Source organism: Perca fluviatilis, chromosome 14 (assembly GCF_010015445.1).
Source record: "Perca fluviatilis chromosome 14, GENO_Pfluv_1.0, whole genome shotgun sequence".
Taxonomy (NCBI): domain Eukaryota; kingdom Metazoa; phylum Chordata; class Actinopteri; order Perciformes; family Percidae; genus Perca; species Perca fluviatilis.
Genome location: NC_053125.1, coordinates 21277878 through 21304025, shown reverse-complemented (window position 1 = coordinate 21304025; position 26148 = coordinate 21277878). Strand labels below are relative to the sequence as shown.

Here is a 26148-nt window from a genome sequence, read left to right as displayed (position 1 = left end):
TTTTTATTACATTTTATTATTAAATACCTTTTCAGTTGCAAAGGTGTCGTTTTGTGTGTATGAATGCACAAGTACAGGATAGCTGACCTGGGCTCCAGGCATGGGTGCGAAGGGGTTAGTGGGTCTGAGAACAGGCTGGTTGTACATCATTGGCTGAGGAGCCATCACTGGTACCCCGCCCATCTGACCCATCTGGGGAGGGACCTGGAGAGAGAGAGGAGGGGGTTGAGATAGAGAAAGATGGGAGACAAGGATGAAAAACAGAGTAAGAGAAGCATTAAGAAAAAGAAAGTGAGAAAGAAAGCAAAATGGCCAGAAACACAGGGATGAAAAAGGAGGAGAAAGAAAGGTAGGAAAGGAACAGGTTGATAAAGAGAGAAGACAAAGTAAAGTAAATAGTCAAGTGAAAATAGGTACCTGTGGGCACTAGGGCTTACAATAATCGCTTCTCCAAATAAAATCGATCTTTGTTTGAGTGATCTGATATTGATTAATAAAATCCCAAAATTGATCTTTTAATATATTTTCATTATGGATGTTTAGCATAAGTTCTCTGAGAATCTTTTATATCCAAGCAAAATTGTTATTGTAATTGAAATTTCACTAACATAATTGATATTGAATTGGAATCAAATTGATTCAGGAAATCATTGGCAATACCCAGCCCTAGTGGGCAACTCAGTATAATCTGCATTAGAGCTAAACCCATTACTTGTTTAATTGAAGGAAATCGAAAGTTACTGAGTAAAACTATTTTGATAGTCAAATAATTCTTTGAATAATTTATCGAGCAAAAAAGCTAACTATTTGCTCATTCTAGCTTTCTAAAATGTGAAGATCTGTTGCTTTTCTCAGTTTTGTAAAAGTGTAAACTGAATATATTTTGGTTTTGTACAAAACAGCTCTGCATGACCTGGGGATGCACGAAATATTCACTTTTACTTTAAAAAGTTTACCATTGTACTAACTTGTACTGTCTTTGAATGTTCTATCCAGATCGCCATCATTATTGTTGTATTTCTTTTGTCTCATTGCGTATCGCTGCTCTGCATGTTTGCATGTGTCAAGAAAATGGCTATAATCAGCAATGCTTGGCTGTGTTTTGTTGCTTGCTTGCTTTACATGTACTGAATGGGGATACTGTTGATATATTACTGTACTAATGTCTTGCTGGTTGCTGTTGCTCTGCATGGCTTCTGCACTGTCTTGGGAAGGCTTATTTTGTTGCCATCTTTATGTCGTCTTGTTGTCTTCTGTCTGCAAGTTTTTAACCTAAACTAATGTCTTGCCGTTTCTTGTTGCTGTGGTCTAAAAACATCTCGTCAAAGGAGTACAGCTGAAAATTAGCCAGCTGGCTAACACATAATAAATGTCAACATGAAAAACAAGATATTTGAAGATTAGGCTCTGAGGGTTTGTTTTGTCACTATTCTGACATTTTGCAGATCAAACAAATAATAAATTTATCAAGAAAAAAAGATTAACCAATGCTGAAAATATTTAGCATGTACTGTGTGTGAGTAATGGGTACCACGTGTTTTTTTGTGCATCTGTGCACACTCACCATTCCATACACAGGCACTTGCGGTGTGGTCATGGGAAAAGCCATGGGAGCTGGAGCCTAGAAGAAAAGCAAAAGTCAACTTAGAGCAGGTGAAAAAAAAAAAAAAATCAGAGGTGGCAGAAAAACACAGCTGGGTAAAACATGGAATGGCTTTTATCGACATGCATATGTGGAAAACTACCGTAGTTGCCATAACATAACAACAATGCATGAAAGAACACCAGAACATATAGTCAATTTTGGTGTCTTTAGCTCTGACAAACATCTCCTCTGTCTCGGTTTGACACATGTCTGACACAATAAATAAAATACACACGTGTAATGTATGTGCAAGGACAAAACGTTTAATGCTGAGGAAGTGTGCACATTAGGAGTGCAACAAGACAGCATGCAGCAGAGGTACTTAGTGGAATCCCACTGGGAGCAATCATTACCACAGCTTTAAAAGGGGTGGCTCAATAGGACAGCGTTTAGCCCTGCCCTCCTTACTTCACAAATCAAATCCACTAAGGCTGAATGGGCCTCAAATTTAACGTGACGGGCAATTTGTAGCCGCCGTTCACAACCCGCGCACATCCGCAAACAGAGCCGCCGATTTCTGCTCGACATATTGGTAATTGATAGGAGCGAGGGTCTAAGGGGTGTAACAGTATCATATCAGTGAATGCATAAGATTAGAAGTGAAGCTGCGGTTCAGGGTGCCTCTTGCACAACAGTGGGCAATATATTATAACCATATTAACAGATGTTAGATGGGATTTGTTTCACCAGAGTACATATCACAGAGGCAGGCACTTTGACTATTTTTCTGAAATAAAACGAATAAGGATCTGGATTTCTCAGTGGGATTTGGGAATACCTGCAAACATTTTCAAATGTTTCAGGATAATACCAGCGTGATTTCTTTCCCCCTACCACATATTTTTGTACAGTATTTGCTGCAGTCAGATGTTGCGACTGCTTGCTCTGCTGCAGGTCGTCCTGCTCATCCGGAAGTCGCAGGCTCCCACGGTTTCCAAAAAACCCATTAAAAAACAGCTTGCAGAAACACACTGCTGCCTTCACAAACCTAATCCATCATTGTAAATGAGACAACTGAGGCAGTTTTTTCTTAACATGACTTTATAACGTCTCCATCATTGCAGAGGTATTAAAAAGTACTTCCACAGTTGAAAGTCTCCAGCTGGAGTACGTAACAGTGCGCATAAATGAATAAAAAAGGTAAAATATTTCCATTAAACGCAGTAATTAGCTGCGTGAAATCACATATTACATTGGCGGTCTTACGTAAAATGATGGATTGCATTAATCAAGGCAATACAATGGTGTATTTAGCCTGGATGAATAAAACTGCACTATCATTATCCTTTAATTGCTTACTTCATTAATGCTTCTAACAAATAGCACATGATGCTGGTTGATCTATGAAAAAAGAGCCTAGTCTTACACATTGTTTTATCTCAGTTTTCAATGTACAAAACTATTCACGCAAAGAGCCAAACTCACTTGCTAATTTATCACCTTTAAACACAAAATGTGGTCCTTATATACAGAGTGCAAAACACTAAAATAACAGTCCTTAGAAACAAATCCTAATAGGGTGAGTTCCAATGCATGTGCAAGCTCTTCTCCTCATTTCACTTCAATAAAATGTCAACGCTGTCATGTATTCAGTGTCTGTTACAGTAGAGTAAATTGTGGCTTAATGCTCTATACTTTAAAGCATTACAGTATTACTGTAGTTTACTGCATTTTAGATGATTTGAAGTATGTATGGTTTGTTGCCTTGAATAAAAACAAACTGTGTGGTTAATACAGAACAGAAAAGATAAACTGAGGCAGTGAAAAGCAGTCTGGCTACTGGACCCCTGTTGTTTTAGTCTATATTTGTTTATATTAAGGCAAATTGGCATTGTTAAAAAGATGCTGAAATAGCCATTACCAGTTCCTGTTTGCAATGGACCCATGCATGTACAGATCACAACTATTACTGGATTATTTTGATACGGAGGAACGTGAGGATTCTCATGCAAGTTCTGAAGTTATAAATCAGTTCTTTCTATGATTTCTAATTGAATTTATTTGTGTATGTCACACTGAATCTAAAAATAAATAAGTCTGTGATAAATTTGACAGATTTATTCACTGTTTTGTGACAGTTTTTCCACATGCCTCATACAATATCTTCTCCTCACAAGGTCTCCCTCCAAGCCGTCTTTTCTATATTTACAGCTTTTCAGATACTGACTTCTGGTGCTTAAATTGTAATAAAAAAAAAAGATTTGAGCATTTTATTTTAACATTTACAACGCTGTGATGCTGTGATAAATTACAGCATGATGTATTTCCTCATTTGATGCCGATTTTACATTGCTATGTGAGATTGTAAGGAGTAGAGCATTTGTTGAAGTCATTTAAAAAACGAAACTGTTGTGGAAATTGTAAAACAATGTAAAAGCTAAGCTTCCACATATAGGATAGGAAGTGATGCTCTGCTAAGAGATTGCTAAGAGAAGGTTTCTGGTCGGGTCAGGTGAACCAGTGAACTGATCTTAGGAGGTAATCAATGTGATTGATCAGGCATCCGCTTTTAATTCCTGCCCCCGGGGAGCAGGCTGTGAAAGTTGATCATAACCATTGATCAATTTGATCTCTTCTCGCAGCAGCAGAGATGGCCAGCAGCCAGACAGGTAAGAACATGAATCCAATTCCACCCAAGAGACTCTTATCAGATAAGTTTATTGCTCACTTAGTAATACACTAGTGGCTTGGTATTTAAAACTGTCATTAAAGATTAAACTGACTTTCATCTGCACCTGAACCACGCTTTAGTTAGCAAACCATCTGTCTCCGAGTTTGACTGGTCTGTCTTGTGCAAAATGAGAGGGGGCATCACTTTATTTTATTTTTTAAACATGACAAGAAGACGTCTGAGAGAAAAATAGAGCAGGTGAGACGCTGTTTATGCACCACTGCACCTTCTCTATCGGTACTTTTGTCCATCTGTCTTTCAGCCCAGCTGTCGGCCCTCAATGCATCATGCTTTACATTCATCTGTTTGTATCTGTCTTTTTATGCTCAACCTCTCTCCTGCGGTTTCTATCCCTCTCTGCCTACCTGTGCATCTGTTTTTATTTAAATCTGTCTTTTCTCTACAACTTTAATCCCGACTTCTCATGTGTCTCAGAGCTGAACTTTTGCTATTCCCTTTGCCATATCACTCGAAAGGCAACTCTCTTCTTTCTATGCTTTCTCTGCAAAGTTCTGACCCTACATGACCTGCATGGTTAACTGAAGGATAAAGCAGTTAAAGGCTTTGCAGGATTTCTGGCTGGCATTTTAAGTATCAAGCGAGCACAGACAGTTGGAACTTTGCCCTTTTGCCGGGAATCTCAGATGTGGGAGTTTTACTTATCATGCATGACACCCTTCATATTCCTTTGATGTCTTATATATTACAGCCACATGCCGCTAGGACTTATGTCATGCGACAGCTTGTAGAGGTTACGTTTGCGGTTTTTAAAACGTGTCTATATTTCCCCACTCTAAGCTTTATTTGTACATGGTCAAAGCTGCTGCATTTTGTTTGTTTGCTTGTCTTGCTAAATGTACGTTGAAGGCAGGTTTCAGTTCACTGCTGACCACACAATGTACGGCCTTTTGTACCATATAGGAGGGAAATAAAATTTTAGTTTGTTTCGCTGAGAAAACAATGACTTTTATTTTTATTTTTTTAATTGTGCTACTCTGTTAATCCCCATATATCAGACTGGCACATATGGGTACTTTGCAAAACGTCAACGCCGGACTTTATTTATTAAGTTCTTTAATTTTCTTAAAGTCAACAAATCCCACAAAATCACCAAACCCAATGTGTTGTCTGTGGTACTCAATCCCAAGTCCATTCCTTACCAATACAGATGTAAATATTTAAAATAGAGTAGAATGGCTAAAAGGCTAAGGCATTTCCCTAAACAGCTGGGCACTGTAGTTTATAGCAAATGTTACCCTAAATAGCGCATTAGTCAGGGACTATTTTCAACTGCGGTTTAAACTGCAGTGTGGGTGTATTGTATTGCAATGAGAAACATGTCACTGACTGCAACAGCAACGATCAATGATGTTTTTTAAAATAGTTTTTAGACAAATGTAAATTTATGGCACAAATGTATATTAGGCATTGAATCCACAGGCAATGTTGATGGGTTGATGATCTGTTGACAATAAGAAAACTAGAGAATATCACCAGACTTATCCTATCAATAAGATGTACAAGGGAAAAACAAAAGGCTTGAAAATAAAGCAGTACGGAAGGACGAGAAAAGTAGCGCCCTCTTTCTGACTTCCTGGTATCAGACAGTTCACTTAGAGTTTACATATTTATTTATTTTAAAAGATAATTTCTTTTGGGCATTGTCACCCTTTATTTAGACAGGACAGCTGAAGACATGAAAGGGGAGAGAGAGGGGGGAATGACATGCAGCAAAGGGCCGGTAGTCAGGCAGGTCAGAGTCGAACCCGGGCCCGCTGCGTCGAGGAGTAAACCTCTATATATGGGCGCCTGCTCTACCAACTGAGCTATCCGGGCGCCCCACTTAGAGCTTATAACGTAACAAGCGCAGGTCATTAGCCTGCAGAACAAGCAGAGGTGAGAGGGTTATTTGCGGAAGGAACACAAAAATGAAAGAGGGGACAAAGAAAGAGATAAAGAGGGAGACAGCGAGAGGGAGGTTGGAAGCACATTATAGGAGTCATTGAGAAGCCAATAAGACCTGTCTTACTAAACAGGGATAAGTACTTACATAACTAGTATAGAACATTCCATTCTGCATCAGGACGCAACAAGGAAAAGGGACAAAAGACAGAGAAGAAGACAGATAGAGAAAAAGATGGAGAGAGAGGGAAAGAGACACAGGAGATGGTAGAGGACGAGAGAAGGTGGGGTGAGAGTGGAAGAGAGAATCCAAGAAAATGAGAAGATGATGAAAGAGAGAAGCGAAGAATGTGTGACGAGGTAGAGACCAAGAGAAGGTGAGAATGAGAAAGAAAAGAAATAGGAATTGGGTGTTGTTGTGAGGATATGTGAGAAGAACATGGACAAATGAGAAAAAGAAAGTGGATAGTAAAAGAAGAGGAAAAAAGGTTAGAACCACAACGTAGGAAAAGATGGAAAACCAACAGAAATAAATAAAGGAAATTTCAATGAGGGGTCAAAACATGGACGGGCAGATGTCAAATGCAGTGTGGCGAAAACAGGACGAGCAGATGATAACAAAAACAAAAGACGCGATAAAACAAGCAAAGAGGGGAAGGAAGACGAGTGGATGACGGTGCAAAAACCATGATGACCATGCATGAAGAGGATGAGCGGGACAGGAAGGAGAGATGAGGGGGAATGACAGTAGGGGTGAAGGGGGAAAGAAAGAAGGAAAGGACCAACAAGAGAGAGAGAGCGCGAATAAAAAAAGATAGATATTGGGGGGAAAAGGAGAAAGAGAGGAAGCGGAGGGTTAGTGACAGTTTGTCCTCGTCAGCCAGAAACTGCTGTCCAGAGATCAGGAGGACGATCAGGGGCTGCCAAGATCAGCGAACACACACACACACACACACACACACACACACACACACACACACACACACACACACACACACACACACACACACACACACACACACACACACACACACAGGCAGCTATATACTGTACCAATCAATACGTCACATACACCAACACAAAAACAAGGTACAAAACATTCCAGCTTTCAGTGGGTGCAACATATTTTACCAGCGAAGTGCCTGCAAGTTACATTTAGATAAATGGAACGCATCAATTATTTGAAGATCCAAACTGAATACTTTTACTAATGAAAACGGCACGTTGTGGGCAGCTACACTGTTAAAGGAATAGTTGGGGCTTTACTGTAGAGTGTTAGATGAAAAGATTGACACCAATCTCATGTCTGGAAGGAAGATTTTGTCGGATCCATGCTAGCTGTTTCAACCTTCTTAGAGTCTTTATGCTGAGCTCAGATAACTAGCTACAGCCAAGAAATATGCTGGCATATAACAACCCCCTTTTGTGAACTGTTTTTATACTTTTCTTTTTTTGTACGGATATCATGTGTTAATTAGTAAGCTTTAGAAGGTGCTGGTAGGTGTTTTTTGTTACCCTTGTTCAGAGACAGGCTAGCTGTTTCCCCCGGTTTCAAGTCTTTATGCTAAGCTTAGTTGCTGCTGGCTGTAGCCTTATGTTTAATTCTAAGACATGAGTGTTATTGATCTTCTTATCCAACTCTAGTCAAGAAAGCGAATAAGCATATTTCCTAAAATGAAAAACTATTCCTTTAATACAATAAGAAGCTAGAACAGAAACACTTTTAACATTTAATTAAACCGTTAATTTACTAAAGAGCCAGAATCTCGCCCATTAAACACTTTTTAAGACACTTCCAGGACTTACAGAAAACTTGATGCATCCTAATTATGGAAAATTGTGGTCCGTTACAACTTGGCTCTCATTTTCGTAGTTTTGGCCATTATTTGGGAGATCTTGGAATGTCACACGGGCAAAAAACATTAGCATTCAGACAATTAGACGAATTGTAAAGAAGCCTAACCCAGATTATCTGAACCGGTTTATTTGAAAGAAAAACTAAAAGTGAGCACACCCAAAATGTTGCTAATAATATTTCTTTGCACAGGAAAAATCTGTAGGTCAAAGTTGCACCAGTGAGACAGTATGTAAACTGGGACTGATGTTTACAACTTTATTTTCTCTTCCAATTAAGTTTACCTGCCAATTTTCTAGTAATGTTGCAGATTTCAGCAATTAACATGGTTAGTTCAATGTTATTATCACTCATAGGAATGATGGCCTAAACTACAGAAAAAAAGTTCCAAGTTGTAATAAACTGGAATCATCCTTTAAGATTTTTAGCAGGACTTTAAAGACACCTTGATGGATTTTTTTTTAGGGTAGCCTCTCAGGTTGTACAATCACTGCACCACATGACACCTTGTCTTTGTTTTTGTGTGTCTGCATGTTCAGTGCGTGTTTCTGTCTCCTTACCACGTGTTGTACAGGCATGGGCTGCGGGGCCATGGGCGCCGGGCCCCACTGTGTGGTTGACATGGTCTTATTCTGCCAGTTGTGGCCTCCCGTCAGCTTCTTCTCTCCAGACTGGTTCCACTGCATGTCTGGTCTGGAGAGTGACAAGCAGAGCAACAAAACAAACGTGTTTTTTTATATTATGCATTTTCACTTGCTCAACCTGAGGCCTATTCTAAACAACACTGAAATCATGTCTTGATGATAATAAAGATTCAGTTTGCTCTATTTACTTGAAGATTATTTTTGTCTTTGTACTCTCTTTTATTTTTTATTTTCCCTGTGAGGCACATCATGGATTTTAAAAACTCAAGTACAGCAGAAACATGAATGTGAATCTGTGTACAGCAGTCTTTTTGCCTCCAACACTCTACATAAGCACTTTGTCACAAACCTAAGCAGCTAAAAGCAACTGAATACTTCATAATAAATTAGATTTTGACTTTAAGTAGTAGAAGTCATATGCTGGCAGACTGTAGGTAGGGATGCTGGCAACAGTTGAGATAAGTAAAACAGTGAGATGTATTTGTTGGGTCAGTGGATAAATCCTCCAGCCTAGACTACAAGCACAACACTAAAAGGTATCATCACAACTCAAGACACTTACTTCTTGGCTGGGGTCCCACCAAACTGCAGATCTGAGGAGGGATAGAAACACAGAGAAACTGAGTGAACATAGTTAAAAGAATAAATGATAGACAGGGAGGCCGGTATTTCTGCATTTGATGCAGTTTTTCTCTCCGAGTTTGCTCTCTTACATCATCTTTTTACTGGTTTGTAACATTCAGATGTGTTTAATCAAATGTATTCCTGAAGAGAGGTGTACGTTTTGCAAACATTTGATTGAATTAATGGTTCCTTTTTAAAAAGAGGATAAAGGGGATAAATTTGCCTTTGTGCCATGTGAAAGGGAAAGGTCTTTTAGTAGTGTATGCATCTTTATATAACAGCGTACGTCCTTCTGCTCAATTAATATGAGTGATTACATAAGAAAGATGGTGTAGATGTGTGTATGCATGTATTCAAGGCCAGGCCTTTCAAGTGGACACATTCAGCTGCATGTGCACATGTATCTCGACACTCACTGCCCACGAGGTTAGCCAGAGAGGAGTCGAGGTCGTTGGCTAGCAGCTTTCCTCCAGGATGGATGGCCATTTGAGGAGGAGGAAGAGGTGCAGTGTGTGTGGGCATTGTAGGCTTCAACAGGTCTCCTAGAGCATCAAAACCTGAAGTAGAAATTAACTCATACATGTAAATGGAAAATGATGATTTAAAAAACATTTTTGTTAAGACAGGCTGGTAACAACATCATATAGAAGGAGTAGGGGTTAGTACACCACACAGGCACATAGACAGAGAAAAGCGATTATGTACAAACATATCAGATTATAAAATAATCCCCATCCCCAAACAGTGATTGCCCAATTATATTTTAGCAACCGTAACTAGGCACGACAGGCCTGTCAAGCTTTGGATTGTCTCCTATATTGAAGCAGTGTGCATGGGGATGTAGTAAGAAAGATAGTCAGCGTTTAAAGAGTTTGGAGGTCTTTCAAAAACCGTAAAAGTCTAAGGAACCAAGCAGTAATCAAGCAATACTTCCAAGAAGCATTTTATTAGCCGACTACATAATTTTGTTGAGTCACAGATACATTTAAATTTAAAAAAAGCCCCGTTAACGATACCACATCCCCTACTGAATACAAATCTGGCCCTGGATGTTACTATATCAGAGTGTAAGGTAACGTTAGCGTCTCTGTCCTGCACATACAAGATTTGGAGAACTTTACACTCCGCAGCTCGAGATGGCGCAATGTTCGATGTTCAACATATTGGTTACTCCTAATCTAAAATCTGTTTATTTTGTAACCAAACTAAAAGGATTTTAACCAACTCATGGAGCTAATGTTATCTTTAATAGCTAGCTAGCAACGGGAAAGTCAAGATCGTGTCTAACCATGGTAAACCAAGATTTGCAAAACTCAAACACAAGATGGTTAAAGTTAGGAACCTAACTTTACCTCGATGGTTCAGGTTAGACCGGTAAGGTTAGGTTAAGGATAGGTCGTCGAGCAGCGAGTCTCGCAAGAGTTTTCACAATTCTAGGGTTACCATCTAAACACAACCGAAAATCAGTAGTCGTGGACTAGAAAGAAGTAGCCTGCTTTTGTGTTCCTCTGTCTGAAATCAAGGACCCACTGTTTCAAAAATTACAAAGACTTTCGAGTGCTAAATCTACAACAGTAGACTGCATATACACAACGCAAGATGGGGTGGGGCTTAGAGAGTGGTCAGTTGGGTAATCAAACTGTAGCAGCAGAAATCTGAAAAACAGTGAGTGGAAACTCATGCTCGAGGTGAAGAAAGTCAACCAATCCCACAAAAACACCAAACCCAACAATGTCTTAGTACCTTCTGACTTCCCTCAATCCAAAACCCATTCGTTCCTACTACAGATGTAAATATTTAAAATTGAGAAGTGTTTTTTTAAAGAGCAGAAGCAACCGATTTCAAAGACATTTGATACTGAATCTAATGAGAGCTGACTCAACTTTCAGCCTAATTTTCCAAAATTTTCACTCACGATTTGACCGCTTTAATGAAGCAGCGCGGAACAGTTTTGATCTGAGAATATTGCTGAGCTGTGCTTTCTTAATGTGAACTATCAAATCTCACTGCTGGCCCTGCTGTTAATTGAAATAGCCCTGCTCTATTTTTAGCATTTACCTACATTGGCAAAGATTCCAGATTTGACTCTTTTATTACTGTCATGCAGCAGCCTCATTCTATCAGCAGCCACCCTATAATCCCTGACTCAGTAGCTTGCAGCACTTGTTCTAGATGATTGATTTATCTGTTTGTAGCTGTCATGTACACACTCCCAACAGTGATTAGTTTGGAACATGTGTGCGTTTTTGTATTAGAGAGTGTGTAAACTGACTTTCCATGGCCGGTAGGTGCAAATGATAGAGTCATTTCCTGTGTTGGTGTGCGAATGTGTGTGTAAGTGCCTGTTAACAACTGCCCATGTCAGCACTCATGCTGCTAATGGCTCAGTATTACTCTGCCGGTAGAAACCTGGAGATGTGACTGTGTGCGTTTGTATGTGCGTGTATTTGGTGGGAGGCGTGGTAAACATGGCGAGTAGTAGAAAAAGGAATTTTTTAAGAGAAAATGAAAGCGCAACCTCATGGTGATGTCAATTTCTTGCATAATTGTATGCAGTATTGCATTATTGTTTCCTGACTTTATCCAGTAAGCATTAGGGGTTACAAACCAATACATGAAGACAAGTGGCAGAAATAAAATGAAGTCAGGAGCAAGGCGACAACACAAAGCTGGGGAAAAAAACTAAACAAGAACGAGCAAGATGTGAATGCAAGACAACTGCTGTAAACATAGAGCGTCCCTGCAAAAAACAGAGAAGGAGGAGAAAAAAGGAGAGAAGCAACTGTTGGTGGGGAGAAAAAAAAGGGAGGAATAATATTTAGTTAGGAAGCGGTGTGCAGGTCTGACAGTGGTGCTGACACAAGAGATTCAGAAAACACTTTTCCTGCTAGCTTAGCAGATGAGAGAACAGGAGGGAGAGGAGGAGAAGCATACGGAGACGGAGAAAGTTAAAGAGAAGAGGGGAAATGAAGTGAGTGAAAAAGCAACCACTATCTTTTGTTTATTCTTTTGACTCTAATTTCTCTCCCATTGTCGGCATTTCCATTGTTGTTGTCACTGTGATAAAACACTCTGGAAATGTGGGTGATTTTTTTGTTTCTTAAACCACCGTGTAAGTAAAGCCTACTGAATTAAATTGAACCAAGAGAGCAATAGAAGAGAAGCAGAGATAAAGAAGGGGGGGGGGGTCAAACAAGCTCTCAGTAGATCATACACACATACACACACACCACAAGGCAGAAAACAGGGAAGGAGGGAATCAGGACGTGGAGGAGGAAGGTGATGAAGCGAGCAATGAGCGCGTTGTATTGAACTGGGAGGATAATGCTATCAGTTTTAGCTTAGGTGTTTCAGCAGAGGATTTGACAGTCAACAGAGTTTAAGATCAAAAGGGAAGCGAGGAAGTAAATCCATGTCGAGGGTTCAATTCCAAAACACTGGAAGGAAATCGGTTATTTACTACTATTTAGTTGGATTATCTAAAGCTCTTTTTCTCTTTTCATGGAATACATAACATTTCTGGCTTCATCTATTGCTTAAAGTAATGGCAATGGGACGGATAGGATATAAAGTAGGGCTGCAGCTATCAATTATTTTAGTAATCAAGTATTCTACTGATTATTCCATGGATTAATCGGATAAGGAATACTTTAGCTTTGTTAAAGAGCAATAGTAAATATACAAAAGAGAAAATAAGACAGGTCTCCTAAAATAAACAACTTACTGGTTTCCCTTTTTAGAAAATTTGCATTGCTTAAATTGCATGCAGTAGTATTGTCTGTCAAAATAAACCCATTTAGTGCAATGATGTGCCATAATACATTCTGGGTTTCTGGATATTTTCTAACTGAAGATCCTCTTGGCGAAGTAGTAGTCTCCTAGCAGCAGAAAAATGAGGAGGATTACGCTAATTCTTGTCTCATTTGTGGTATGATAAACCGTAAATTCATCAAATTCAGTGACCCATGTCGCTATATTCCAAGATTCTGTAGCTGGCTTATTTTGCGGAGACAGACCTTCGGTTAGCAGCTGTAACAACACAAATTCAGTATTCTCAGCTTGTACAGGCTGTGACAGTGACCGATTTCAAAACGTATGTGGTCGTTGAAGCCTTAATTAATGACCTTTTGTTCGGTTTAATCATTTTAAGACAAAGAACTGTCCGTTTACTAAACTCAACCCCCTCCCTTTAGTTACTGCTGCAACGCCTTGTTAAGCTTTCCGTTCTCGCACGGTAAATATGCAGTTTGTGGGCAGATTTACTACTAGAAATATTTTTAAACAATGAGTCCTTGATTTCAGACAGAGTAGACAAAAGCAGGCTTCTCCTTTCTAGACGACAACTACTGATTGCTCAAATACAATTAAAAATGGCCGCAATTTTCCACTTCAAACGGAAGCAAAACTGGATCCCTGAGTCTGTGTTGAAAAAAAAAAAACAAAAGGAAAAAATAATTGCGGGGACTGTCAAAGAAGACAACAGAAAACAAATATGAATGATGGAAAATTGAGATCACATCATAAAGATATCACAAAACATCTTCTAGCTTCAGTAACACAAATGTGAATTGTGCATTGTCTTTAAAACATAAAATCTCGATATAAAAAAGGAGCAACTACGCCTCAAACTCTCCGTACAAGATAGCAGTTAAAAGTGGACAAAAGAAAATGTGGATAAAGAATACAGACTTTGTAGAGACAGATGAATGAGAAAGGACTTTGAATTGTAAGGAGGGAGAGAAAAGAGGAGGAGGAGAGCAGATGGAAAGGAGTTGCCTGGGTGATTCTTGCCTTTTGAAGTGTGATGGGGAGACGATGAGGCAAAGATAGAGGGAGACATGAAATAAGTGGAGGGAGGGAAGAAGAGGGGTAAGGAGGGAGGAGGGAGGTAGGAGGGTGTGAACAGTGTGAACAACAACAAAACAGACCAGCAGTAGCAGACAGATGGGATGGAGCAAAATGACAGATGACGTGCGAACAGACGCAGACACACAGTTACAAACACTAACATATTAAGACACATGTGGACACATATAGAGATACAATGCATGGGCACACACACAAAAGTAAACAGACATGCAGTACAGTAGCTGCACACACACACACAGGGATTTTTATGAGATGCTGCCAGTTGCCCAGATGGTGTATTGGTAGTTGTAGTTGCAGCTTCAACACGGGCTCTATTATTAGAAGGAAGATAGTCTGTCCAAAGCCAGAACCAGGCAGCACACTGGAGCCACAAGCCTCCATGAGCAGAGAGAAGAGTTTGACGGGGTTAAAACAGATTAGAGCGAGCCAGGAAAAAAAAAAATCTGCGGCTTCTAAAAAGAATCTGCACTATGGACTCTTTAAACATTTGAAAAACCAAACCGTTTCATCTGGCAAATGTTTGAAGAAGCAATGATACAGCTGTACAAATGCAAGTGATACTCCTAATAACGATGACAGTAATATGTCAAAAAAAAAAAGTTGTGCTTTCTGCCAGAAAATTTATAAAATTACTTCAGAGTCCATTTGGAAGATTTTCCAGATGTATAATTAGTGAGCTTGCTCTGAAAGATGATACTGTTTCGGTTAAGTCATACAGATTTGAACGGCGTGTGCAGCCACTGCTGGTGTGAAACAGCTGGCTGATTAATCCTGGCAAATTTCCAGTAATGCTAACTGATGGGCGGCGGCGCTGTGAAAATACACTGCTAGATAAAGTTAGGAAATAGGTTTGAACCTAGAATAGTGAGAGGAGTGAGACCTCAGTTTGGACAAAGAATATCCACATACTGATTGTGAAATAATAGAAAGAGGCAAAAGGCTGCTTGATCAATTACTGGTAAATTATTTATTTTATTATTATTAATATAAATGGTTTGTTTTGTCTTATCAATCTATTATGTCTAGTTTTTAGTCTAACTTTTATTTAAACATTTTATTATAGCTTTTAAATCTATCTTGTTCTATTTCATTGTTCTAATTTGTATAGTTGTTTCGTCTTTTTAATCTGGTTCTTTACTGTAGTTTTATTTCATTGTGTTTTACTACTATTACTGTTATTATAGCTTTAACATCTATTTTATTACATTTTCATTCTTTTTATTGTCTAGCGTGCATTGGTTCATTGTTCTTGTCTTTTTTGTTGTTACGGTCTACACTTGCACTGACTTTAAACTTCACTAACCTGTATGAAAGATGCTATACAAATAAAGTTTGATTGATCGAAATAATGACAAATTAATATACTATATCAATGATTATGTACACCAGTGATTACAAATTACACTGGGATAAAGTATTACCATTTTTAATGAAGCTTTCCACTAAAAGTTGTGGGATAATTCTGTCAATATAAAAAAAAAAAATATGTCAATACTTTCTGAAAAGCTTAGCCCATATGTGGCACTCGTACTGAAGACTGAATAATTTTCTAAAACAGCTCGGCACTCAAACACGAGCATGACGAACAGTGCATCAGTTGGGTACTATTTTCAGTCGCGGATTAATACACATTTAGTGTGCTAGTGCGTATTTACAGCAGCATGCACGGTGCATGTGGGATCAAATCTAAAAATAAAAACTACAGAGCCCATGTTCATCAGGGTGAAGGAACATGTCTCCCAGGGCAACAGTATGGCTTTTAATAGTTTAGTGTAACTGACACAGAGGAATTAGCTATATAAGGCTTTGGCTACAAAGCCAATCCTTTGGTTCTGGTCTTTTCATACAATTTCTTTACCACGAGAAAAAAATATATATAATAAAACACAACTTATCCTTTATATTAATTACACATAAAACTTGTGTAACTTTTTTTGAACTCTTGCAGTTTTAAACCTGCAACTCTTTCTGAACTCCTTTTTCCCTTTATGATGAAAACAGTCTTTAGACGACCTCTGCAGGTAGTCGCTCTTATCTGCTGTGCCTTCTTTGGAGCCGTCGATAACTCGCCCTGCCTTAAAATGATATGCTTTGCCGGAGCGTCTTGGGACCCGAAAGGGTTGAGAAGTACAGAGATTGATTGTGTCAGTTGTTGCTGAGAGGCTAAAATAAAGTAAGCCAATAAGAGGACTCTGAGCCAAAGTGCCAGACCTGCAACACTTAAGAGTCATCAGTCTGGAGACATGTGTACCATAACACAAAAAACACAAAAAAAAAGCTGCAAAGGGTTCCTACACACGTCAATCCATTCAATCTTCAGCACTTGATGTATATTCTTTTTAATTGGTTTTGGTGTTCAACACTTTATTTTACAGGAAATAATGGCAACTATGCCTTCCCATTTTCTGGACGATTTTATGACTGACAACACTGACAGATTGTGCAACATAAAAATACCTAACGATACTATTTAACTAGTTTTCTGTAGCTTCATGATCTGGAAAAGATTTGTTTTAGTGCTCATATTTGTAGAATTTGCAGACCTGTTTAGGAACCCTGAAAGAATAGACCAGTCACTGAAGAAAATCAGGACTGGGATCAGTTAACGTTTGGTTCAGTTAATAAAAAAAAGAAAAGAAGAAGAACTGATAATCCTTTAAAGGGGTGATAGAATGATTATATAGGGTATTTCACACTGTTCCTTATGGTCTCCTAATGGGGTTTGTAACATTGGTTGGGCTGAAAATGGCCTGGTTGATATTTTATTGGCCCTTATGCATCCCTGTGTTTTGGCCCTATTTGTAACAAGAGCTTTTCTTCCAAATATGGTATGGTCATGAATATTTAGATGAGCTGCGCGCTGATTGGTTGAGCGACTTGCCATACGCACACATTAGAGACGCGCGCTGATTGGTTGAGCGAATCCCCAATACACATACATTAGAGAAGCGACAGAATCTCATATTCCAGACACTGCAATGTTTCATTACCAAATTCACTTCTGAGACTTTTTTAAGCGAGAAATCAACTATATAAAGCTGAAATATGGACCGTTTTACAAAAAATTATGGCTAATTGCAAATTTGGTAAGACGTGTCAGACTTTAGGAGCTCCACACAGTCTGACGAGAAAGCGGCAGCCTGCTGGGCTCCATACCCAGGGCAAAGTCACCCTTTGTGGATACTGCACTACGGGGCTCCGCGGCCAGCTGCCGGCATAACTATAATATATTTACGGTTTGAATTTCGTCACGCCACTTATATAACATCATTCCCCAATGTCTTATAAAGCTAACCGTTGGTCCGATTTGATTTTAAGGCATTTTTATGAACGCGAGGCGTCTTTGTAGGACGAGCAGCTGCTTGCTATATGTCCCATTCATTACAATGGGGAAATACCGCAGCTAGCTAGCTACACTGTCGCCATAACTAAATTATATTTACAGTTTGAATTTCGTCACGCCACTTATACAACATCATTTCCTCAATGTCTTATAAAGCTAACCGTTGTGTCCGATTTGATTTTAAGGCATTATTATGAACGCGAGGCGTCTTTGTAGGACGAGCAGCTGCTTGCTATATGTCCCATTCATTACAATGGGGAAATACCGCAGCTAGCTAGCTAGCTACACTGTCGCCATAACTAAATTATATTTACAGTTTGAATTTCGTCACGCCACTTATATAACATAATTCCCCAATGTCTTATAAAGCTAACCGTTGTGTCCGATTTGATTTTAAGGCATTTTTATGAACGCAAGGCGTCTTTGTAGGACGAGCAGCTGCTTGCTATATGTCCCATTCATTACAATGGGGAAATACCGCAGCTAGCTCACTTTCGCATAACTAAAGTATATTTACAGTTTGAATTTCGTCACGGCATGACTATTACAGATTCCTCAAGGTCTTACAAAGCTTAGCTAACACTTGTCCGATTTCGGATTTCAATTGAATGTATTTTTGTGAATGTCAGTTAGGAGGAGGCTAGCTAGCTCTCATTGATGGACTCCATCTCACCGCGGATCTATCAATGAGACTCGCGGACAAGAGGCGTTTATTTCCCCGATTGTTTGTTTAAATAACTCAACACACGTACCCATTATAAGATTAACTGGAACCTGCGGGCTGCAGTGTAAAAGATTGCGGGCGTAACAAGCTCGCTGACACTGCGGTCAGGGCGGCGATGTAGCAACCCAGGCAGCACCAACACCGGCACTAAACTCCGACACACAGTCAGAGAAAATTTGCAATTAGCCATCCATTTTCGTAAAGCGGCCCATATTTGAGCTTTATATGGTTGATTTCTCGCATAAAAAAGTTTCAGAAGTGAATTTTGTATTTTGCTAGATTCAGAAAACTACCTGATCTCAGGTCAGTTGTGTAGCCTATGTAAATGTTGGGGCGTGACCGTTCTCTTAATACACCCATGGCTGTGACAAAGGTTCCGGTTTTTGGGAGGTTGACGTCAACTTCCAGCTTTGTTGAGATTCGCCCGTTTTCAGCGGCAGTTTCAAAAAATGAGATTTTCATAGTAAAGGGGTGTCAATGGGATTTTGAGCTTCTATGTATGTCCTATTTACCCACCGAACTGTCGTTATTCAACTATGACAGGGTAAAATCGGTTTTGCATTCTATCACCCCTTTAAGGCCCTGAAAACAGATTTTTTAAAACAGCTTCTTACTTTTAGTAATGGATATATGTTTTTTAGAATAGTGTTGGTTATTACACAGGAGATCATTTTGTCTATGCTGTTTTTTTCCTGTGCTTTTCTTACTTGTTTAAAGTGGGCACGGCTCCGATGGAAAATCATGATGTCACAAATTCCCATGCACCTATCAGGATTTAGCGATATCTAAGTAAAAATCTTGATCATAGCTTTGGGGTTGCTACCATATGTTCGGATCAAATCTAATTAAATTACACTCACACAGTCCTGAAGAAACAAATTAGCTGAGGTTTTAGGGGTTAAACATTTAAAGGGGTGATAGAATGATTACATAGGGTATTTCACACAGTTCCTAAGGTCTCCTAATAGGGTATGTAACATTGGTTGGGCTAAAAATGGCCCGAGTGCTATTCTATGGGCCCTTAACTACCCTGTGAATATGGCCCTATTTGGAACAAGAGCTTTTCTTCCAAATATGGTATGCTCATGAATATTTAGATGAGCTGCTGATTGGTTGAGCGAACCACATACACATACATTGGAGACGAGACAGATTTCAGACACTGTAATGTTATACATTGTTTGTCTGCTATTTCGTTATTAAATTCACTTCTGAGACTTTTTATGCGAGAAATCAACTAGATAAAGCTCAAATGTGGGCCGTTATACGAAAATGTATGGCTAATTTCAAATTTGGTAAGACATGTCGGACTTCAGGAGCTCCACACAGTCTGACGAGAAAGCAGCAGCCTGCTGGGCTCCATACCCAGGTCAAAGTCACCGTTTCTGGGTTACTGGACTTCCGGGGCTCGGGGGGGCTGCCAGCTGCCGGCATAACTATTGTATATTTACAGTTTGAATTTCATCACGGCATGTATAATCACAGCTACCGTAAGGTCTTACAAAGCAAACACTTTTGTCCGATTTCAATTTAAGGCATTTTTGTGAATTTAGGGGTCTCGTTAGGAGGAGCTGCTAGCTAGGCAATGTTTCCCATTCAATCCTATGGGAAAAGATCGCCGCTACACTTTCGGCATAACTATAGTATATTTACACTTTGAATTTCGTCACGGCATGTATATTACTAAGGTCTTACAAAGCTTAGCTAACACTTTTGTCCGATATAATGCATACTTTGCGCAGGTATGGAACACTGCAGGCTGTCGGCCGTGACGGAGCTCCATTTAGCTCACAGCGGGCCGGGATCTGTGAAGGAGGACAGGCTGAGATTGCGAGGCAGCAACCCAGACAGCACCGGGCGCTGAATTCCGACACACAGTGGGACAATATTTGCAATTAGCCATCAATTTTCGTAAAACGGCCCATATTTGACCTCGACATAGTTGATTTCTCGCATAAAAAAGTCTCAGAAGTGAATTTAGTGATAAAATAGCAGATGAACAATGTATACAATTTCTGAGATCTGCGCGACCAGAAGACTACCTGATCTCAGATCAGTGGTGTAGTCATGTAAATGTTGGGGCGTGACAAAGCTAGAGACCAGAGCCAAATAAGGAGGAGCCACATAGTTGACGTCAACTATGAGCTTCGTTGAGATTTGCCCGTTTTCAAAGGCAGTTTCAAATTGTGAGATTTGCAGAGGAAAGAGGTGTCAAAGGGGTTTTGAGGTTCTATGTATGTGCTATTTACCCACCAAACTGTCGTTATTCAACTATGACAAGGGAAAATCTGTTTTGCATTCTATCACCCCTTTAATAAATACCTACAAATATTAGTTTTTTTACTATGTCGCCTATTTATTTCAGATTATCTCCTGTCAAATAGCTAAGATTTTAGGTATTTTTTCTTTCTCAAGTCACTTGAAAATCCAACTGTTAACTGATCCCTCATCTCTGGGTTATGGACTTGTGTTGTAGTTACTGTCATTATGGTATTAGAGCTTAAACAACAGGCTATGTGACAGCGCTAAATAAAAGCTACAAACACCCTCCCAGTAGCAGGAACAACCACAAGTCTACAGTCTGGAGCTAGTCAGAGGGTTAGTTAAATGCTATGCTTGTGCTGCCAGCAAAGTCAAAAGGTTTTAGTTGTCAGTCTGGCTTTGTCTGGACAGTCAGACAGAGCTGGCTTTACCGGCTGCAGGTTGTGGGCCGCTGTTACTGGGCGTGGCATTATTCCCAAACACAGCATCGAAATCTACAGTCATGGCTGCGGTGGTCTGCTGCAGAGGCTGGTTCTCCATTCCTGAGGGATGCAGTTAAATGTGACTGATTAAAACCCTGTTTGGGTGTTTAAGCTGCATGACATAACGGTTGGACTATCTGCTTTGAAATAACTGTAGATATATACATCAAATTGTCATTTGACTTGAATGGAAATCATGGCTTTGCACTAGTAAGGATTCCTCCACCTCCTGCTAAACTAATCCCATTAGATTAGGAACATAGACATTAGTCTCCAGCGTACTGCCATTGTTGTTGCTTAGTAACTTGGGATTCTGTGTAGGCTGTCGGGAATGTCAGGCTTTCAGAGGAGAGTTAAGCCTGTGAATGAGAAAATCCACTGATGCACCTTTTTTTTTTTTTTGTCTCCATCCACATCCCTGTTGGGGATTAGGGCTTGAAGCCTCAGAGAGCGGTTGTCTTCGTGGAGTCCACGAAACAAGAATGTACACCACAAAATTCTCAAAAGACAGGCAGTCCACCACAACGTCTATTGTTACAACTAAGCTTTCAGGAAACATAATAGTGATTCATAAAGAGGATCTAGAACATAAACATGGCATATAGCAAATGGAATAGTAATTTATAATATAGTAGTTTGTGTATAAGAATCACCACTTTCTTATGTGACCCAACTAGCATCTCCATGCTTGATTGGCTTTCTGGCCGAGAGTTAGAAGAAAAGATTGCTACCACTTTCATATCTGTCTGTTAAATATTAAGCTACAGCTAGCAGCCGATTAGCTTAGCACAAAGACTTTAAACAGGTGGGGGAAAATGGCTAGCCGAGCTCTGTCCAATAATCCACTTACCTGCACCTCTATAGCTCACTAATTAACATACTGTTTGTTTGATTCGTTTTTTGATACACAAAAAACTAATTTCTTGACAAACGTACCCCTAATTCCCCAAAAAACAAAAAAAGACTGGCAGGAAAAATGGCGAAATGTCATTTTCCACTTTAGCATTTGTACGAATTAAACAAGCCCAGGTGAAACGTGTTCATTTGTGAGCTGTTAAGGACCTGCTAGGCAAAATACGGTTTGTTTTTTTGGATGGAGCCAGGCTAGCACATTTTCAGTCTTTGAGCAAAGCTAGGCTAACTAGCTCTAGCTACATGATAGTCATATCAATCTTTTCGTCTAACTCGCTGACAGAAAGCAAATTCCTTTCCCAAAATGGCAAACTATTTGCCATAACTTAAAATACTTTATCCTTGCTCCTGTCAGACTGAACACTTCATCAGTGTTTCTGACGTGTATAGCCTTGGGTGTTTACTGACGTAAGTATCCCTTGTGTCGTTTTTGAGAAAAGCACAGGGGATCATTATCTCAGCTCCTGTGTCAGAGCCACTGATAGCGTAAGGGGCTGATACTTGAGCTAAGACGTAGCTCTGACTCTGAAGTCTGGCCAAACTCTTTATAAATGTCTTGCGTTTAATCCTCTTGTCATAAAGCCTGTAATACTCTGCACTAACAGTGCTTCCAGATGCATCTTTGAGCTACTTTTTGATTTGCTGATTTTGAGCTGAAATGTCAGAAATAGAAGGGGGAATATACTATACAGCAAAGCTAATATGTGAAAGTCAATGCTGTTGCTCAGCATTTCTGCCGCAGCCACATTTTCCACACTGACAAAAAAGAAAATGAGGAGAGGGGGTGGTTGAAACTCAGCTGACATTTCCCCGAGCTGCTCACATTGGTTACAGGATTCATTATTCCAAAAGTACTGCGAGCATTTACAATGTAACCCCTGCACCCGAACCTTGTTTAACTGTGTCTCTACACAAGACACCGGCTGGGTAATGCAACATTAGTTTCTGAAGTAGAGGAGGAAATGATGATGGGTGGATGGATGGTTTACATAAAAAGACAAATGAATGGCTCGACAGATGGGCAGACATGTGAATGACTGGCCAGAAGGGGGAATATCCCCAGAAGGACAAACACACTTTGAACGACAACATACTGACTTTCTGCTCAGACTTAAATTGTGTTTGCATGTAGGCAGGTGTCTGTCTTATTTTTATGTCTGTGCCTTCATATATGTGTGAATGCAGATGTGTGTCTGTGCAGGTTGCAGGTGTGTGTGTGTGTGTGTGTGTGTGTGCGTGTAGGTAGCGCACCTCCCCAGGCACTGTTGGCGGTGGAGATTGAAGGAGTGCTCTGCACAGCAGGGATGAAGGCTGGCTGAAGATCAAACAGGTCACTGTTCAGATTGGGCACACTGGGGAGAGAAAGAGCGAGAGCGAGAGAGAAGGAAAGAGGGATAGTGAGGGAGTAAGAAGGAGAAAGACAGAAAAGGTAGGATAGAGAAAGAAGTGAGAAAAAGGGAGAGAAAATGGAAGGGGAAAAAGAATAAGAAAAAATGTCGGGGAGAGGAAAATAAAGAACAGAAAGATGAAAGACGGAAAGAAATCAAGTGAATAAATCAGCGAGAGATGAATAGAAACAGTATAGAGAGGTATGGAAAGACAGATGGAGATAGAGCATTCATATTTAATCAATCAGGCACAAATAGCTAGAGTCACCACTAAAAATGTTCGTTTGTCACAGATAAAGATTAATCCTCTCTCTCCGAAGGGCTGTAAAAACTTCCATGGAGCAATAAAACAGTTAGGAGTAGTAAATTCACAGCGTGTTACAGTGTGCGAACGTTGAGTATAAATTCTGTTCTCATATAAAGATCAAATAGTCCTACTGTAACTGTTACAGCTGGAGGGTGTGATACAAGGATTTGTTTTTGTTTTTCTTTGCATACAGGACACTTAAATACATCTGTATTGATTTGCATGTTTACCATTCTGGCTGTCAGTTTCCCCTTTCCTCAATTTAAGATAACCACACATTTTTTGAAGTCATAATCCTTAAGAATTTCATGAAATCCAACCCCATATTTGAGACCTTTCATGAATGGTATTGGTTCTGTAACATTCTGTAAATACCTCTCTATATAGTCGTTTTCATGGGTAGTGGCGGGGTCCGCAATTCACAGGAAATTAAGCATGTATGCAACAAAGTGTTACAGTTTGAAATTCTATCTCATTTTGAGTTTGTTTTACTATTCACTCTCCTAACAGCACCAAAATCAAGATGATATCTAGTCTCATATCAGGATATCGCTATAATATCGATATATTACCCAGCCCTAATGCTAACTGAGCTTTTCTACTGCTGCTAGTTCACATTAAAAGCATTGTACTGGTGAAACACTATGTGGCTTTTATTGTGAAACAGTCAAAGGAAACAATCAATCTATGTATCTGTGCTCATTATTCAATATCTAGAGGACTTGAGTTGGTTTAAACTGGTGAACATATTACTGTATATAGAGTCAAACAGGTGTGTGTGTACCTGTTGGCAGACAGCATGGAGGTGAACAACTGTGGGGTTTGTGTGATGTGGTTATTGTTGGCGCTACCCATCGACTGACTGCTGGGGGAGGCAGAGGGAGGAGTCTGCATGCCCATCTCCTTCAGGCGCTGATCCTGACACACACACACACACACACACACACACACACACACACACACACACACACACACACACACACACACACACACACACACACACACACACACACACACACACACACACACACACACACACACACACACACACACACACACACACACACACACACACGAAAAAAGACCATAATGTGGTCACAACAGAAAGAAAAACACCACAATGTGATCAGGAAAACAATAATTAACAGTCATTTCCCATTGGAAATGAATATGAGTTTTAGTTGGTAAATCCTGGAAAATGACAAACATATCCTCTTCACTTTAAGGTGTGCACAAAAACAATTATACAAATAATACAAAGCATACAAATATTCTCTCACAGAAGAAAAACACCCCCAGCTGTCCTCCTGTAGCTTCTTGTTGTTTGGAGATCCTGTCAAGCATCTCATTGCAAACGTGCCCAATGAGTCATTATGAGTAAAAGCATAAAGGATGACATTTAAATGTGTATCATTTAGTAATATTAAGATAGTTCTTGGCTTTAGATGTAAGACTAAAAGCCAGGCCTGCTTCCAATTGAATTTCTAAAGGCAATTTTTTTGCTTCATTTTTTCTGCCATGGTTGCCTGGTGGTGTGGTTTTCAGCATGCACAATATATATAATGACAGACAATTAGTTTAAAGTACTTTGATTATATTGGTTTCTAGTGACAAAAAAGCTCTCCCGCACTGTTTTGACGTGATGCTAAAAGCCTCTCAAACTGTATCTGACCCTGTCCTGCTGAGACCCAGGTGCAGCTGAAATGCTGACAGATAAACAAACATCAGCAAAGGCCAGCCTCCTCTAAAGCTAAACTGAAACAACGTCAAGAACAATCCAGTGATTGGTTTTGAAATTTGCCTTTTCTTTTTGTTGACTCATGGTGGTTAAGTCAAGACATACAAAGTCTGATGTGGCTGTGCCTGCAAATGACTTTGAATTAGCACAAACAGTGCTTTCTGGAAAGAGACATGCTGTTGCGTTTTAAAATGTTGGCACTTGAACACCACAAGCCAGGTGCCATCTAGTTCTGTTGTACTGGAGAGAAGGCAGACATCTCTACGACTGATATCTCCAACACTGGGTGACTCACACCAAAACAATCTGGATTGATAAATAGCACTACAGGTAAGATAATTTCTTTTTTACATTTTGTATAATGACAGTGAGTGTAAATACAAATAAAATGCATTAAATCTATTATGAGTAATCCATACTGTTTCTCCATGCAGTTTATATAACATGTTCAAACATGCATGCACTGTTTTTGTATTATCCCATAACTTATACATTGCTTTATTGATTGATTTAATCATCCTTGCTGTTTTATTGCTTATTTCTTGTGCCTATTACCCACTGGATCGTATGACATTTGCTGCTACAATGGCCTAATTTCTCCACAGGATCAATTCATTTGTGTCTTATAATGTGGGAACATGTACTGGGAAATAACCTTTACATAAAAAAATAAAATAAAATCAGAACATGTACTGTTTGGTAGGTAAGGAAAGCAATTTACAGTGCAACAAAAGCGTAGATTCTCAGTATGGATGGCAACAGAGGGAACGGACATGCTGCAT

At 39.6% G+C, this 26148-nt stretch overlaps 1 protein-coding gene across 10 annotated transcripts in view; it reads right to left on the bottom strand.

Annotated features, from left to right (window-relative positions):
• The window catches only part of si:ch211-200p22.4 (phosphatidylinositol-binding clathrin assembly protein), a 110205-nt gene that overhangs the window by 20261 nt on the left and 63796 nt on the right, over positions 1-26148 (bottom strand). For 4 of the 10 annotated variants that reach the window (XR_005641733.1, XM_039823272.1, XM_039823267.1 and 1 more), the window contains exons 11-19: positions 24413-24546; positions 23185-23285; positions 20971-21081; positions 9758-9898; positions 9280-9310; positions 8634-8766; positions 6367-6390; positions 1565-1621; positions 28-204 (exon numbers count right to left, since the gene is read on the bottom strand). Coding sequence is in view for 9 of the 10 variants with exons in the window: in XM_039823272.1 (XP_039679206.1) it covers positions 28-204; positions 1565-1621; positions 6367-6390; positions 8634-8766; positions 9280-9310; positions 9758-9898; positions 20971-21081; positions 23185-23285; positions 24413-24546 (909 nt within the window). In the remaining variant the exon portion in view is untranslated. The remainder of the gene's footprint in view (positions 1-27; positions 205-1564; positions 1622-6366; positions 6391-8633; positions 8767-9279; positions 9311-9757; positions 9899-20970; positions 21082-23184; positions 23286-24412; positions 24547-26148) is intronic. The other 6 variants (XM_039823273.1, XM_039823269.1, XM_039823274.1 and 3 more) reach the window with 4 other exon arrangements.